Below are 16,608 nucleotides of genomic sequence, written 5' to 3' on the forward strand. Positions count from 1 at the left end.
AGGAGGCATTCGACCCATTTTGGATTTGCAAGCCTTGAACAGATTCCTAAAAAAGAAAAAATTCAAGATGGTATCCTTGGGCAACATAATTCCCCTGTTGAACCAAGGGGCTGGCTTTGCTCCATCAACCTGAAGGACGCGTACATACACATCACGATCCTCCCAAGTTACAGGAGGTATCTTTGCTTTGTTGTGGGGCTACAACATTTTCAGTACAGCATGCTCTTGTTTGGCCTCGCTTCTGCACCACGGGTCTTCACAAAATGCCTCGCCACTGTGAGGGCTTATCTGCGCCAGCTTAGAGTCCAGGTGTATCGATACTTGGACGACTGGCTGATGCAAAGCGACACGCAGGCCAGGGCACTGCACCATACCATTCAGGTCCTGGAGTATCTGGGGTTTTTAATCAACTACCCAAAGTCAAAACTCCACCCTTAGTCGTGGCTGGCCTTCATCGGGGCCATCCTGGATGAGTCCCAAGCCAAGGCCTTCCTGCCACATGACAGAGCATGTGCACTGGCCTCCCTGGCACAGGAGATTCAAATGAGCAGCCTGGTTTTGGCGCGGCACATGCTGCAACTTTTAGGGCACATGGCCACGACCGAGCATGTCACTCCCTTCGCCTGTCTCCATATGCGACGAGCCCAGTAGTCCCTGCGCTCCCAATTGCGACAGGCCACGTAGGGCCTCCAGGTCCGCATCCAGGTGTCTCCATCACTCAGGACCTCCCTGATTTGATGGATGTCTCCACTCAATCTAGAGCGCGGGATCCCCTTTCGGGTGCACACACCTCAGGTTGGCTGACTACAGACTCATCCCACCTGGGGTGAGGAGCCTACGTTGATGGCCTCCGTACTCAGGGTTTCTGGACTGTGGAGGAGTCGCAGTGCCAGATAAACCTCGTGGAATTGAGGGCAAGCCGGTCCACCCTATGGGCTTTTGAGGATTGCTTGGACAATAAGGTCATCCTTGTTCGGACAGACAACCAAGTGGTCATGTGGTATATCAACAAACAGGGCGGTACCAGGTCCTTCCTACTTTGTCAGGAGGCAGTGCAGATCTGGAGCTGGCACTGGCGCAGAGGATGCTTCTCCGGGTTGTGTACCTGGCGGGCGCAGAGAACACCCTAGCGGAATAGCTGAGCCGCACCTTCCAACCTCACGAGTGATTCCTGAAACAGGAGGTAGCAGATCGGCTCTTTCGTCTCTGGGGGACAACGGACATGGATCTGTTCGCCTCCCCCAGCAACGCGAAGGTAACCCGGTATAGTTCTCTGACCAGGTCGGACGATGTGCCGCCCATGTACACCTTGCAATCCATTGGGGGGCGGGCCTTCTTTATGCCTATCCACCTCTTCCATTAGTATTGAAAACTCTCCCAAAGCTTTGCCAAGACGGGGGATCCATGATCTTTGTCTCCCCGCATTGGCCATGACAGTTATGGTTCTCTCTTCTGCAGCAACTGTCCAGGCAGAACTTGATCCATCTGGGAACAGTTCCGGACCTCCTTTCCTAGGATCAGGGCAGACTGCGCCATCCCAACCTCTGTGCCCTGTCCCTCACAGCATGGATGTTGAAAAGTTGATCCTACAACCTCTGGCCCTTTCGGAGGATGTGACCAGGGTCCTGGTGGCTTCCAGGAAGCCATCCACCAGAACATTTTATGCCTTAAAGTGGAAAAGGTTCACCATATGGTGCAAGCAGAAGTGTGTCTCAATCCCTTCTCTTGCCCCATCCAACAACTCCTGGACTATCTTCAGCACCTCTCGGAGACAGGTCTTAAAACCAACTCTGTGCGAGTATACCTCAGCGCCATAGGTGCGAACCATCAAGACATGGGCAGTTGGCCCATCTCAGTGAGGCCTATTGTGGGGCGGTTCATGTGAGGGCTTCTTCAGCTGCAGCCTCCACTGAGGCCCCCTGCCATCTCATGGGACCTGAACGTGGTACTAGCCCAGCTCATGAAACTGTCATTTGAGCCACTACGTTTGTGCGTTTTCAAACATTTGATATGGAAGGTGGTCTTCGTGATCGCAGTCACATTGGCGCACAGGGCCAGTGAGCTGCACACCTTAGTGATTTATGCACCCTACACTAGATTCTATCGTGACAGGGTGGTTCTGCGCACACACCCCTCATTTCTGCCCAGGGTGGTTACAGACTTCCATCTTAACCAGTCCATTGTGCTGCCTACTTTCTTTCCCCGGCCTCATGCCAGCCCTGGAGAGAGGACACTGCACACACTGGATTGTAAGAGGGCCCTGGCCTTCTTCCTGGACTGTATGGCGGGCCATAGGCTATCCACCCAGATGTTTATCTCATTTGACTCCAGCCGGCTGGCAAGGCCATTTCTAAGCAGACTCTTTCTGCCTGGATAGCGGACTGTATTTCTTTCTGCTATGACCAGGCGGGCCTGCACACTCCATAAGGTCCATGGCAACCTCTGTGGCCTACCTCCATGCAGTTCTGTTGGGAGAGATCTACAGAGCTGTGAGGTGGAGTTCCCTTCACGCTTTCGCTGCGCATTATTGTCTGGACAGGGATGGCCAATGGGATAGCCAGTCTGTCCTGCACAATCTTTTTCAGCTGTGATCCCAACTCTTCCACCGGGGGGCCCCTGGTTTTTTATTCAGGCTGTCCCAGCAGTCACCACCAGTTACCTCTGTTGTTGTGCCCGTTGGCACCTGGTTCGGTGTCTGTTGGTTCCGCTGGGTCGGGTCCAACCTGTAGCTTGGGATTCACCCACATGTGAGGACTACCATCCTCCTTGTCCTAGGAAAAAATGCAGTAACAGGTGTTCTCCTAGGACAGCAGGATGTTAGTCCTCATAAAACCCGCCTGCCGCCCTGCAGAGTTGGTTTGTTAAGAACATAAGAAAATGCCATACTGGGTCAGACCAAGGGTCCATCAAGCCCAGCATCCTGTTTCCAACAGTGGCCAATCCAGGCCATAAGAAACCTGGCAAGTACCCAAAAACTAAGTCTATTCCATGGCAGTGGCTATTCTCTAAGTGAACTTAATAGCAGGTAATGGACTTCTCCTCCAAGAACTTATCCAATCCTTTTTTAAACACAGCTATACTAACTGCACTAACCACATCCTCTGGCAACAAATTCCAGAGTTTAAATGAGTGAAAAAGAACTTTCTCCGATTAGTTTTAAATGTGCCACATGCTAACTTCATTGAGTACTAGTCTTTCTATTATCCGAAAGAGTAAGTAACAGATTCACATTTACCCGTTCTAGACCTCTCATGATTTTATAGACCTCTATCATATCCCCCCTCAGTCGTCTCTTCTCCAAGCTGAAAAGTCCTAACCTCTTTAGTCTTTCCTCATAGGGGAGTTGTTCCATTCCCCTTATCATTTTGGTAGCCCTTCTCTGTATCTTCTTTGTTATTGTATCTACATACATGTCTGAAGAGAGACCCTGAGTGGACGCAAGGTTAGTGGCATTCTGGACATGCTCAGTGTGCCAGCCAAAGTTTCTAGAAACTTTGACAGATGTTTTCTGTGCCAGGCTCTATCTGATCATATCACCCATGTGTGAGGACTAACATCTTGTTGTCCTAGGAGAACACCAGTTACAGGTAAGCAACTGTGCTTTATAATGAAGACTTTAGATTTTTGCTTCATTTTAATTGAAAGCTCAGCCATGTTTTGACTAAGTTTAAGCTCATGTACAAATTGTCATCCAACAGTGAGATATTTGAGGAAGGTTTACACTTCATTGTGGAAAAGATTTGCACATATGAGGAATGTTTTTCTGCTGATTTATGAATACAGCTTATATTATTCTCCATCACAGACCTCTCAGTGTGAACCTGCAAACCAAAGGGCCTGATTTACTAAACTTTTTTGCCCCATAGACACAGAATGAGAAAAGAGCCTTAATAAATTAGGCCCTAAGAAAACTAGTCCTAAGCCAAAAGAGCTGCTGCTCTAGCCGAACTAGGGGGAGAGTCCTATCCACCGAGTGGTTGTTCATTCCTCTCTTTTATCACGCTAGGTTTTCACTTTTAATCAGTCTAGCTTATCAGCTTTAATTTGTTTTTACATCTTATACTTTAAACTGCTTCATGAGAAGAGGATCTCTCCTGAATTCCGTGTTACTGTACATTATTCTGACAATTCGGTAGAAATGCAACGTGTGATTTCTCTGAGCCATGCTGTTCAAGCAGATTATTGGACAGTGACAGCAGGAGCACATCGCTGCAGGCTTTTTGATAATTCTGCTTTCTCCTTTTAATCAATATTTATTTAGGTGAATTGAAAACCTCATTCCTTTTGGACAGAGAAAACATTCCTGTTTATAACTTGATTGCCAAGGCAACAGATGGAGGTGGCAGATTCTGCCAGTCGGAAATCCATTTATATCTGGAAGATGTTAATGACAACCCACCAAAGTTTTCGTCAGATCATTACAGTGCTTGTGTCTACGAGAACACAGCAACTAAAGCTCTGTTAACAAGAGTGCAGGCAACTGACCCTGATGTAGGTAAGTACAGAAAAAGTATTCTTCTGATAGCTCAAAAGACAGGGGCACCTACCCTGCACCCTCTCCCTATATATATATATATATATATATATATATATATTGTATTTAATCCGCATTTTTTCTTTTTGTCTATTCTGCAAACACCTCCTGCCTAAAACAATGAATGAACTTTTATGAAAGAGCATTCAGATGAAAGCTAGGATCATAGAGGTTATTAAGTAGGTCAAAGGCGCAAAAAAACAAGCCGGGCTTTTTGGATTTTTTGTTTGTTACTGAGAGTACCTAGCTGATTTGGAAACAAATACTTCAAGCTGAAAGTTTACAGGGATTGTCAAAGGTTGAGTGCTTGCTAATTTTGAATCCACATCTATTGAAGCCATAAAAACAATATTTCATTTTCATTAGCACAGTTCCACCGTATAAATACATAATATAGACAGAACTGCGTACAAGTGGTATGCGTTATACAAATCGTGCTAATAATAAAATACAATACTGTGCTTTAGTGTAAAGAGATATTTCATCTATTGTTCCTGCAGGACAAACCTCATTAATTCAGTTGTTAAAGAGAAACCTTCACTAGGATAACCTCAAAATGCAAATGTGGTTTTCTATACCACACAAAAAGTGTGTTTGCTCCCAGGGGAATTCTGTACAAAAACATTTAAAATTCAGTGCCCAGTATTTTAATACCCACATACTGGGGTAGATTTTATAAAGTTGCGCACACGCGTACTTTTGATCGCGTACCAGGAGCGAACAAGAGTACACGGGATTTCCATAGATACGCGCATAGCCATTAAAATCCGGGGTTGACGCGCACAAAGCTGCCCAAAATCGGCAGCCTGCGCGTGCTGAGCCGCACAGCCTGCCTCTGTTCCCTCCAGCCTCCCCCCACCTTCCCCTCCCTTCCCCTACCTAACCCACCCCCCGGCCCTATCTACACCCCCCCTACTTTTGTCGCGAAAGTTACGCCTGCTTGAGGCAGGCGTAACTTGCGCCCGCCGGGCCGGCTGCCGGTGCGCCATGTTCCGGTCCGGGGGCTGGTCTGGAGGCCGCAGCCACGCCCCCGGGCCGGAACCACACCCGCGGTTCCGCCCCGGATGATGCGTCAACCGCGTCACGCCCCCCGATGACGCGCCGGTCGCAACACGCCCCCGACACGCCCCCCAAGAAAGCCCCGGGACTTGCGCGCGTCTCGGGGCTTTGCGCGCGCCGGAAGCCTATGCAAGATAGGCTCGACGCACGCGGGGGGGGGATTTGGGGTAGGTTTTCGGGGATTACGCGTGTAACCCTCTGAAAATCTTCCCCACTATTTTTATTGAAATAATACATCATAATCAGTCTTTGAGTAGTAATTAATATAAACTTTAAAAGAGAAAAACAAGTTCTTACTCAAAGATGCATAATTTTGTAGGTTTTGGCACAGATTTGTTGCCCCCCCACTCTCCACAACACACACCCCCCTTTGCCTGTTTAACAGCCAGTGACTGAAGGAGGTCAATAGTGCAACACGGGGGAGAGAAGCACTTCCTGTTCTTCCTAGCATCTGCTAACACTATATAGGCCGGAGTGGGACTCTGCTGTTTTTTATTCACTTCTCAAGAGGAAACAAAGGAGAGAGTCAGCAAAGGGGCAGGAAAAAAAGAGAGAGAGGAAAGAGGGGAAATGATAGGAAAGAGCAAAGCATGGAAGAAGGGAGGGGGCTGAGGGGAGGGAATGAGAAAAAGCAGAGGTGGAATGGTCTGGGAAATAGACAAAAAAAAGGGGGGAGGTGGGAAAGAAGGGCAGGAAGCAAAGGCCGGAAAGGTGACTGTGGGGAGAGAGAGCAAAGGGGAGGTTACAAGAGTGGCAGAATAAAGATGAAAAGAGAGGAGAGAGCAAAATGCAAGTGAAAGGGGAAGAGAGAGTAATGGGGGAAGGACTCATAACCCTGATCTACCGAAGGGAGGAAAGGGTCGGGCCCTCTGCAAAAGGGTAAGAAAGAGAGGCACAAACTTACCTACTACAGGTAAGAGAAGTTAGAGAGGGAAGCCAAAGCCAGAGTTGAAATCTGAAAGATGGAGGAAGGGCATTGCTTAGCATTTTCTAGTACATATGACAGTGCCAGAAATTACTGTGTAGACTCTGATGCACTTTTCTTGCAGCTAGGTGCTCCCAAAGTGAGCCTCTTCCAGTTTTCTCCTTACTTTTTATCTTGTTAATGGCACCTATCTGCATGTAAGGCATGGTCTTGCATTATCATGAGAGGAGGAGTAGCCTAGTGGTTAGAGCAGTGGGCTATGAACCTCGAGACCAGCGTTCAAGTCCCATTGTCGCTCCTTGTGACCTAGGGCAAGTCACTTTACCCTCCATTGCTTCAGGTACAAAATTAGATTATAAACCATCTAGGGATAGGGAAACCTACAGTACCTAAATGTAATCCACTTTGAAATGCTGAAGAAAAGTGGAATATAAAAAAAAATAAATATCATGAACCCAGGTATGTGTGGGGGGTATGATTGTGGTGGTTTATGTTTTGGGGGTGAGGGAGCATAGTGGAAAGAGGGGAAGAGATGTGTGGGGGGAGGGACAAGGTGGGTGTAGGTGTGCGCGCCTGAACTCGTTTCCTCTTAGCACTTCTGTCTTCTCTCGCTTCTCCTCATCTCCTCTCACTTCCCACCCCTTCCCATTCCCATCCCATAAGGAATGTTGGAAAGAATTATGTAAAAGGGGTTGATGTCCATCCACCTGGAGATAGAATAACACTGTAAAAAAAGGAATGGGAAGTCACCAAATTTGTCATTCAAGAAGAAAATCTAAATATTTCAAATTAGTTTGAAAATCAGAAATATTAGATAAGTATTTTCAGAGAACCAAGCCTAAAAAAAAAAAATCCCCATTGCTTTCTATGGGAAATTATTAGAAGCTATTCGAACTGACCAGCATCCACTTCCAAAACCCTCCTCCCCATCTCCCTACTAGCACTTTGCCACAGAAAGAGAGAGAAGAGAAAATAACTGAAGTGGTCTGCAAAGGATGACACAAAAAAGTACTTCCAAAGAACACATACCCCCACACCCTCTCTTATGAACCCTCAGGACACACGTACCTGTAAACTACTAGGGAAGAAACCCTGGCAAATTATCCTAAATTCAGCCCCCCAAAATGTCTTCCCCTTATTGGTGTAAGACTACCCTGATAAACCTCTCCTTGTTTATCTCAAGGCCCGACCCTATACCAAATACAACAAAAAATAAACCATACTCTTAGGCAAAAACAGTAAGAAGATAGCCAGGTTTATTAGAAAGCTTCCTGGCAATAAACAAAATATATTTCATAATAGCAAACAAGATATATCATCACACATCATTATGACATTCTCATAATGATGACCCCAGTTTGACTTAAACCTATCACTGGACAATTACAGTTCACTATAGTAAACTCTCAGTGACCCCAGTCTAAATCAAACTTATCCCTCCTCCATAAGGTAGTTGTGGATAGCCTGTTACCTTAAAACTCCTTGTAATCGCCCATAATGTGTAATCCGCTCTGTTTTAAAATAGGTAAACAACATATACAAATCTCACCCTTCACGGAAATCTCTCAACTACAAGCTGGAACTAGGAATTGCCAGCAGCCATCTGTCTCTTCCCAGATGTCCTGAAGTTCACTCATGCAGGTCTCTCTCTCTCTCTCTCTGTCGGATGCTGCTGCTGCTAATCTGAATGCTGCAGCAGTTATGTGTACATTGCTGTTAGCCTTGTCACGAGTGCTATGAATCTATTTTACAGCTGGCTGTAATTGCACTGTTATTACAGTAACGTGTTACTGCAGTTCTGCACAGCGCTGTATATAACTGAATTGGTTAGTAATTAGGTAAGTAAAAATTTCTTCAGAAACTGTTAGTTGCTTATACCTTTCCTGGCTCAATCGGCGGAAATCTTGCCATGACATCATATCATGACATCATATCATGTTCATGCAAAATATTGAAAGTTTTACAACCTTTCCAAAAATAACCTGTTGGTCTTACAAAGTGCTGAATGTGTGACTTTAGTAAGCGAACTGTGCCAAATTCAGGACATCAGTTATCAGATGGCAAGTAAACTTTGCTGAACTGGAAAAGTTTCAGTATCTTGCATGAACAGTGCCGATATGATGTCATGGCAAGATTTCTACCGATTGAGCTGGGAAAAGTATAAGCAACAAAGAGACAGTTTCTGAAGAACTTTCTACTTAATTACTAACCTATTCATTTACACACATGGCTGTGCATAACCGCAGTAACAAGTTACTGTAATAACAGTGCAATTACAGCCAGCTGTAAGACAGATTCAAAGCACAACCACATACCCGCCACACCATCTCATATTCCCACATACATCCCTCACATTCCTATATGTTCCCCCCCCCCCCCCCACACACACACACATATACTCACACACCCCACACAGCCAGCACACTCCCTCCCTTCCTCACAGAGACAGGGAAAATTAATGTTGCAGCTTATTAATTCATCTCACACACACATATTTTCCCCAACTACACCCCTAGATCCCCTGCAATAATGCTTCCCAGTTACACATAAACCATACCCCACATCTAGTCATACACACAATCCTGCCACACATTACTACTCCCCCCCACACACACATACCTATATCCCCAACACACATCCTGACATCTATATATACCCACTTATAGCCTCCCCCATATATATATATATATATATACACACATACATACATACATACACACACATACACACACATATTCCTCAGGCACCAACACACACTTCCTCAAACCACATCCACTACCTAAAAACACACAGCTATACCTCCCATAAAAACACATCTTACAACCCCCATACACCTCAGCCCCTCCACAGATACCTCCCACACTCACAAAAACACATATCCACCTATATTAAACACAGCCCTATATCCCCACCCATACCTTCCACCAGCCCTATCCCCCCCATGTCCTCCATTCCCCCCCCCCCCAAAATACACCATTCCCACAAACCTCCCTGCAGCCATACTCCACGCCCAAACACACCCTTTCTACAAATCCGTGTTGGAAAGCATTCCTGAAGATACACCTCCGCATGTTTCCACCTCCCCCTTGTATGCATAGAAGAAAAATCTTTAGTTTATCCTGCCTTTTCCATTTGGAGAGTTGATCTTTATGCCTTTCTCATGGCTTCTCTGCTTAGGGAGAGAGAGAGGAGTAAGATACGCCCCATTCATACTGATGTGAATGCAGCCGTCTGGCAAGTGCAAAGCTGATGAAATGTTTGACTTTCCCCCACTCATTGTTTCACAGTGCCTTTTAGAAGCTGTGCCTCTCTAGAACGTGAAGAAAAACCACCATCAGACCTGAAGTGAAATGTTTGTGCCTGGAAGCCTCCTCTTTATCACGTTAATTTCTAGATAGGTGAGGGTTCTGGGAAAGCAGTACAGCGTAGCCGAGCGTATGATGTGAATGTGGATGCTGAAGCCCCTTTCGTGCTGATGAGGCAACCCAGTTTCCCCCAAGACCCTGCCGTTGAATAAGCCGGCAGCCGGGAAATGTATGCAATGTTGTTGCAGCCCTTCTGTTTTAATTAGCTCTAAAATAGCAAAGCCAGTGTGGGATGAGCAGGCATGCACGCACTGCCTTCCCTTCAGGTCTCATTACTGGAGAGCGGCTCAGCATGCAAATCTACATTGCACTACATCAACAGCTGGCTGCAGAGTGATCTCTAATTTCTGAAAATATGATTGCATCTTTGTGCAGTAATGTTCTAGTTCATTGTTACTTGATAAAAATATTTCAGTGCTGAAGAAGAGACCTTTAATGTTGTGTAGGTGATCTTGTTATTCATACTACCTTATTACTTTGCATTCTTTACATTTTTAGCTCCCATATGATATATTTTGGATGCAATAAGTTGAGAACAGAAGAGCTTAATTTTCTTTGATATATGCCTGCCTGAGAACATACAACATAGTATGAATTAATTCACTTTATTGTATTGATTTGAATAAGGTAGAATTTAAGAGGGCAATTTTAAAAAGGCATCTCCTTGAGTAAAACAATGCTTTATCCACAGAAATGTCCTTTTATAAAGTTGCTCACCCAATTTAGGGATAAACGTGCATGCATAAGACCTGCATGCATAAGACCTGCATGCATGACCTTTTACCCGGATTCAGGAAAGGTGTTTTGGGAGGGGCGGGGTTTTGACTTTAAAAGTATGCGCATAAATTACATTTTTCAAAGTACATGACATATGTGCGCAAAATTACTCGCACCAAATAGCAGGTATAATTGTGTGTGGGCAGTTTTGAAGGGGGAATTTCTCAAAACCAACTTGTGCACACAAGTTCACGTTTATGCGGGCTGTTACAAAATTACCTCTGGAAGGGGAATTTTCAAAGGCATTTTACACGGATAAAAAGTTGCCTTGTCCACACAAATGGCTTGCTATAAAGCTTGCCTGCCCCATATGTGGTTAAACTTACTCAGACTGCGAGGAGGCATCCTCAGGGGTGGAGTTGGGGGAAGCATTTTGGACGCACATACGTACTTTTGGATTTTCAAAAGCGTGCACTTAAATTTCCCCAAACCTTTCCCGCACACAAATTAGCAGGTACAATTGTATGTGGGCCGTTTTGTTTGGGGTTACTTTCAAAACGAACATACACCAGGTGCGCACATAAGATTGGTTTGAAAGTGTTAGCAGTTTATGTGTGTGGTGGCCATCTTTCTTATGTGGGCTGTTACAAAATCACCACCCCCCCCTAAAAGCTGTTGGTCTGCCTCAATGCTGAATGCGTGGTTATTGCATCCTCTGTTATTCAGACTTGGGAATGACTTGCAGCAATATGCTCGACATAATGAAAAGAAAATTAAATCTTGAGGGTTCAAACGAGTGTTGTGGGTTTAAGTCTAGAGCCCTCTCTTGCTGCCTGGACTGATTGGGGCTGTAGTCCCTTGGGGAGGAAAGACTTATGCATCGCTCTCCAGCAGAACCTACTGCTCAGCTCCTTGCAGGCTGAGGCAAGCATTGGTGGGCCATCTTCTTGGTTCGCTGTAGAAGGAAGTGACTACTTGAATTAGAATAAGAAATTGCCATGCTGGGTCAGACCAAGGGTCCATCAAGCCCAGCATCCTGTTTCCAACAGTGGCCAGTCCAGGCCACAAGAACCTGGCAATTACCCAAACACTAAGAAGATCCCATGCTACTGATGCAATTAATAGCAGTGGCTATTCCCTAAGTAAAATTGATTAATAGCCATTAATGGCTCTGGTAAGCCCCCAAGTCTCACAGACAGAACATAGGGAAAGTGAAGAAGGGAACTGAACACAAGAAAAATCACTAGATGCAACTCAAGATGGTCCTGTGCTGCCCTGGGCTCAGATCCATCCTCCTCTTCAGTCAGAACTGCAGAGCTGTTAAGGATCTCACACTGGTTTACTGAGAGACAATCAGAGAGGGAAAAATAGAGAGGGAAAAATGAAAATGATAAAAATAAAAAAAGAGTGTGTGTGTGTGCCTGAAATAGAAGAGGATGCATAATTTCCCCTGAGAAATCACATAAAATTTACTGAGACACAGCTTGTGACTGAGCATTTACTCTTTATGGACACGTGTGTGTTTGTCTTGGGCAGATATGGATTTTAATGTGCTTTATTTCTTGAGCGAGAAAGATAATTTTTGTGTGTGTGCGCATGCATGTTTGTTTATACATATCTATATACAAACACCCCCACACCACCACAGACTGATGAAATTTTAATATCTTTTATATGTATTAGTCTGTGCTTCTGTGTGTGTGTGTGTGTGTGTATATAGGTAGATAGATAGATATGTATATATACATACACAGACTGATACATGTAAAATATTACATCTCGCTCTAGAAATAAAACATTTAAATCTATATCTACCCAGGACAATAAGCACGCACGGCACATAGAGAGTAAATGCTCTGTCACAAGTTGTGTCTTAATGGGTTTTATATGATTTCTCAGGGGAAATTATGCATCTCTATTTCAGACACGCACAAAAAAAAAAATATATATATATTTTATTTTTTTTTTTTTACTTTTCTATACGAACATTTATGTGCAGACACACACATTGGCTTTTCTTTACCTTCTTTTTAAATGCTGGCTGGTTTAACACTTCACATTGTGGACACATATAAACATTAAGTTGTATACAAATGTAGCAGGTCCCTCGTCGGGTGCTTTATCCTTAACTAGGGGTGCCACGGGTCCAGGTTCGAGTCCAGATGGGGAGGAAAGAATTATCTTCGAGGCCCTAGGCACAGTCACTTGCTGGCTTACCCATAGCTCGCAATCTGGGAAAGGAGCAAGGAAAGAAAATGAGTCGAAAAGGTAGAAAACAGACTCATCCCAGTGTCCATCCATTCAACCCTTTCACTGGAATCAGCAGCAAGAAATTCCAGAGGAGTCCAATCCTTAAATAAAAGTATCCAAGCCAAGAATGAGAAAATCAAAAAGATAAAAATGGGGAAAGCAGTAGTGTCCTTGTCCAGTCTAGATCTTTTCACTTCTCTCCTACTTCTTGCACCTTCATCCTCAGCCAATATGTCCTCACACGTCGGGCAGGACAACTAGAGTGTGGCTTCCAGCATCAGCCAATCTGTTGGAAAAATATCCCCAGTGCAAAAATATCTAAAATGGGTTCCAAACTTCCCAAAACCTTAAAATGTAATCCAGTTATCCAACGCTGAGGCTCCTGATTCTCTTGTCAGATGTCTCTCATTCTCTCTCCACCTTCACTTGTCTGGTCGTTGGGCAAAAAGATATCAAATCCCAATCCTCAGGGGGGGGCACCCTACGAAGTCAAAAAACTTCAAAAGCAATTCTCCTCAGTTGAGACTCTGGATAAATCTCAAAAAGCAGCTCTCCTTCTCTATTTCCTCTCTGCTCTGAGATCAAAGGGTGATCTCCAGCTCCTAGCCCTCTCTCTCGAGATCCTGGGAGGGACTTCTAGCTCCTTACTCTTGGTTTCAGCCGCGCCTAACCCTCTGTGATTATTAAGCATGTGCCAAAGGATCTTATACCCCCTTGAAGCCTGTCCCCCCAAAAGGTGGGGTTTTGGCAAGGGGACGATTCAGAAATGCGAACTCGCACCCACTGCCCGTAGCTGGAAAAATCTGTGAATTAAATTAGTGTTGGGCATAGCCCCCGCCACACAAATATTATAACATGCATTCTCTCTCTCTTTCTCTCATATTCCCTTCTCTGATTTGAAATTACCACAGTTTGGTTTGATTTGGTTTGTCAAAGTTTAAGGGGAGGGGGAAGTGGTAGGGGGGTTGGTGATCAGGAAAGTACCCCTGAGAGTTGGCAAGTGATTCTCTCAACTCATATATGTTGATTGGTCAAAAAGAAAAAGCATTTCTTAAGTTTTGTTTTGTTTCCTGCATTTCCAGGGATGAACCGGAAAGTGGTGTACTCCCTGGCAAACTCTGCAGATGGCCATTTTACCGTAGACAGGACCTCGGGAATCATTTTCTTGGAGCGGATGCTTGACAGAGAGTTGCAGTCGACCTATAACATCACTGTAAAGGCGTCAGATCTGAGCCCGGCCTTGTCCCTCTCTTCTCTGGCGGTGGTGACAGTCGCCGTGCTGGACATCAACGACAATCCTCCTGTTTTTGAAAGGAAGGACTATCTCATTACAGTGGCAGAAGACGCGTCGCCGGGCACAGAGATACTTACGGTCTTCGCAGCAAGCAAAGATGTCGGCACAAACGCAGAGATCACCTACAGCGTCAGGTTTGGGAACGAACGAGGGAAATTCAGAATCGATTCAAAAACAGGTTTGTAAAACATTTTAGACGCTAAAACAAATACATAGCCATTACATACTGTCCATTTTGTACTGTAATATTCATTTTGATGGTACAAGGTTCCAATGAAAAATATTTGCAAGTACCTTCCTCAATCATTCAAATGCACTCCACCCTAACTCCACTCCACCCTCCTCCTCCTATTTATACAATTTCTTCCTTTCTTAAATGTATTTTTAATATGGTTTTCAAAATATAAATGTAAGACAGGGTACTTGAAAGAAATACAATAGCCCATGGCAAATAATAAGGAAATATTCTAACTTCTTACCCCAAAAAAAACCAGCAATGCAAATAAAATGTATGGTACTGGTATCTAATAGCCCTCAATCTGGAAGAAACAAAGAAGAAATAGGGAAAAAAATGGAATTACAATGTCCAGCAATAACTTAATAAACCTCAAAAATGGCCAACATAAAGTACATTGCAGTTACAAAATAAAACAATCCCTCCTACAAACACCATAAGGAAATAGGTTTTGAGAGGAAGAGCTAGCCAAGACCTTATTCAGAAAAAAAGATCTTAAATGATTAGAGTCTTAGACTATGTATCTGTCAGGGTACCACCCTCTAAGTACTTATGTGGCCGGCAAGGACTGTGCTCTAGGCATGGATGTTCAGGCCAGGTCAGGCACGGAGATTGTCTACCAGTAATGGGAAGGTAGCAAGTCTTTGCAGGCAGATGAGGCTTTCAGCAAATACTTACAGTGGGAAACAGAAATCCTGGAGCTGGCCTCAAACAGGAACTCGGAGGTAATAGGAGGCTTGAAAGTGGAACTCAGCAGCAAAGCAAACAGGTAACAGATTGCAACAGAGAAGGCTGGCAGCAGGAAGTTCAGTAGCAAGCAGGCTAGTTCTCTGTTATAGTTAGTGAGGTTTTGGGTCGACCCTTGGACACTGTGGCTGCTGACCATGCTCACGGGGGAAAATCCCATGAGGGGGCCACAGGTCAGGCTCAGCTCTGGACCCACAAACACAGATAGTTCTTTATTTAGACAGTTTGAGAAGCCACCAGAGGTGGCAGTGGTGAGTAGAAGATGTAGTCCGGCTGGGCTAGTATTCCCCAGGGAGCTGGAACAGCGGTTCCTCCGGTAGCAGTGCTGTAGTGGAGAGAACTGAGAAAGTGAGTACAAATGAACATTCACAGAGTCTCAAGTATGGAGAAGCCCCGAGATAGGGAGAGCTGGCCCTCGAGGAGCGAGTACCAGATCCCTGGAGGTAGACTTGTTGGCAAAGTACTCACACAGCAGTTCCACGTAGGATAAGGTACTGGAGCGGAAAAGGGGGCAGGCCCTCGAGGAGCGAGTACCTGGTTCCAGGGAGACAGCTCTGAGGAGTGGATGATAGTAGTACTCACTGATGGTGTCTGTAGCGAATTCTTCCAAGTAGAAGAGGAAATAGATGCAGGCAGCGGGACAGGGAACATGGGCCCTCGAGGAGCGAGTACCCGTTACCGCGACCTGAAAGAAGCAAAGAGGCCCTCGAGGAGTGGGTACCCGTTAGCAGAAAGAGTCCAATGGAAGTTGGAATGCAGAGTAACTGGGTACGGAGAGTGAATCCCATCCGTAAGGACACCCTTGCTACCTCAAAGGCTATCAATAAACTGTAGGCTTAAATATCCGGGCAGCGTGACGTCATCACAGGGGGACGCCCCTGAGGAACGCGCCAATGAGGAAATAAGAATGAGGGCCATGAAGCGCGTGCGCCCTAAGGTACCTGAAGAGCATGGCGGGAGGCAGCGCCCAAGTCAGTCCGGGGACGCCGGAGAGGACGGCAGGCGGACGCCGCAGCAGCCAGGCGTCCGTGACGAGCAGGAGGAGTCCCAGAAAAGGAAAGGTAGGCGGAGTGAAGCCGTCGGGAAGTGCCGGTCGCAACATTCACCTTCGGATTGTTGGGAACACTTCCCAATTCCCAGCAACCCCTTTTAACTGAGCCTCAGACAAGCCCAATACAAGAGGTGTGGCCAGCACACTCGTTTCCTTTTTCTTTCCGACTTCCTCCAGCTCACGCATTGGTCTAGTGATTAGGATTCCTGTCCTGAACGGCCAAGCTGGCCCTGGTTCAAGCCCCTGACAGGGTCTTTCCCTCACAATATCTTTCCCTGAAGTTTAATAAGACACTTGTACACATATTGAAAAAACAGCTGAGCCCTGAGAGGCAAAGCTAGTAGTGTCCCAAAAACAGGAGCCTTCAAAATATAAGGAAAGATCCAAATCTTCAGACCTATAAGCAAGTGCTCTGTAAAGGCCTCATTTAC

General features: G+C 45.4%; 1 protein-coding gene across 3 annotated transcripts in view; it reads left to right on the forward strand.

Annotated features, from left to right (window-relative positions):
- Positions 1-16,608, forward strand: part of FAT3 (FAT atypical cadherin 3) — a 1,056,928-nt gene that overhangs the window by 917,533 nt on the left and 122,787 nt on the right. For all 3 annotated transcript variants that reach the window (XM_029602305.1, XM_029602306.1, XM_029602307.1), the window contains exons 13-14: positions 4,262-4,495; positions 13,933-14,322. In XM_029602305.1, the coding sequence (XP_029458165.1) occupies positions 4,262-4,495; positions 13,933-14,322 (624 nt within the window). The remainder of the gene's footprint in view (positions 1-4,261; positions 4,496-13,932; positions 14,323-16,608) is intronic.

This window comes from Rhinatrema bivittatum, chromosome 5 (genome assembly GCF_901001135.1).
Source record: "Rhinatrema bivittatum chromosome 5, aRhiBiv1.1, whole genome shotgun sequence".
NCBI lineage: Eukaryota > Metazoa > Chordata > Amphibia > Gymnophiona > Rhinatrematidae > Rhinatrema > Rhinatrema bivittatum.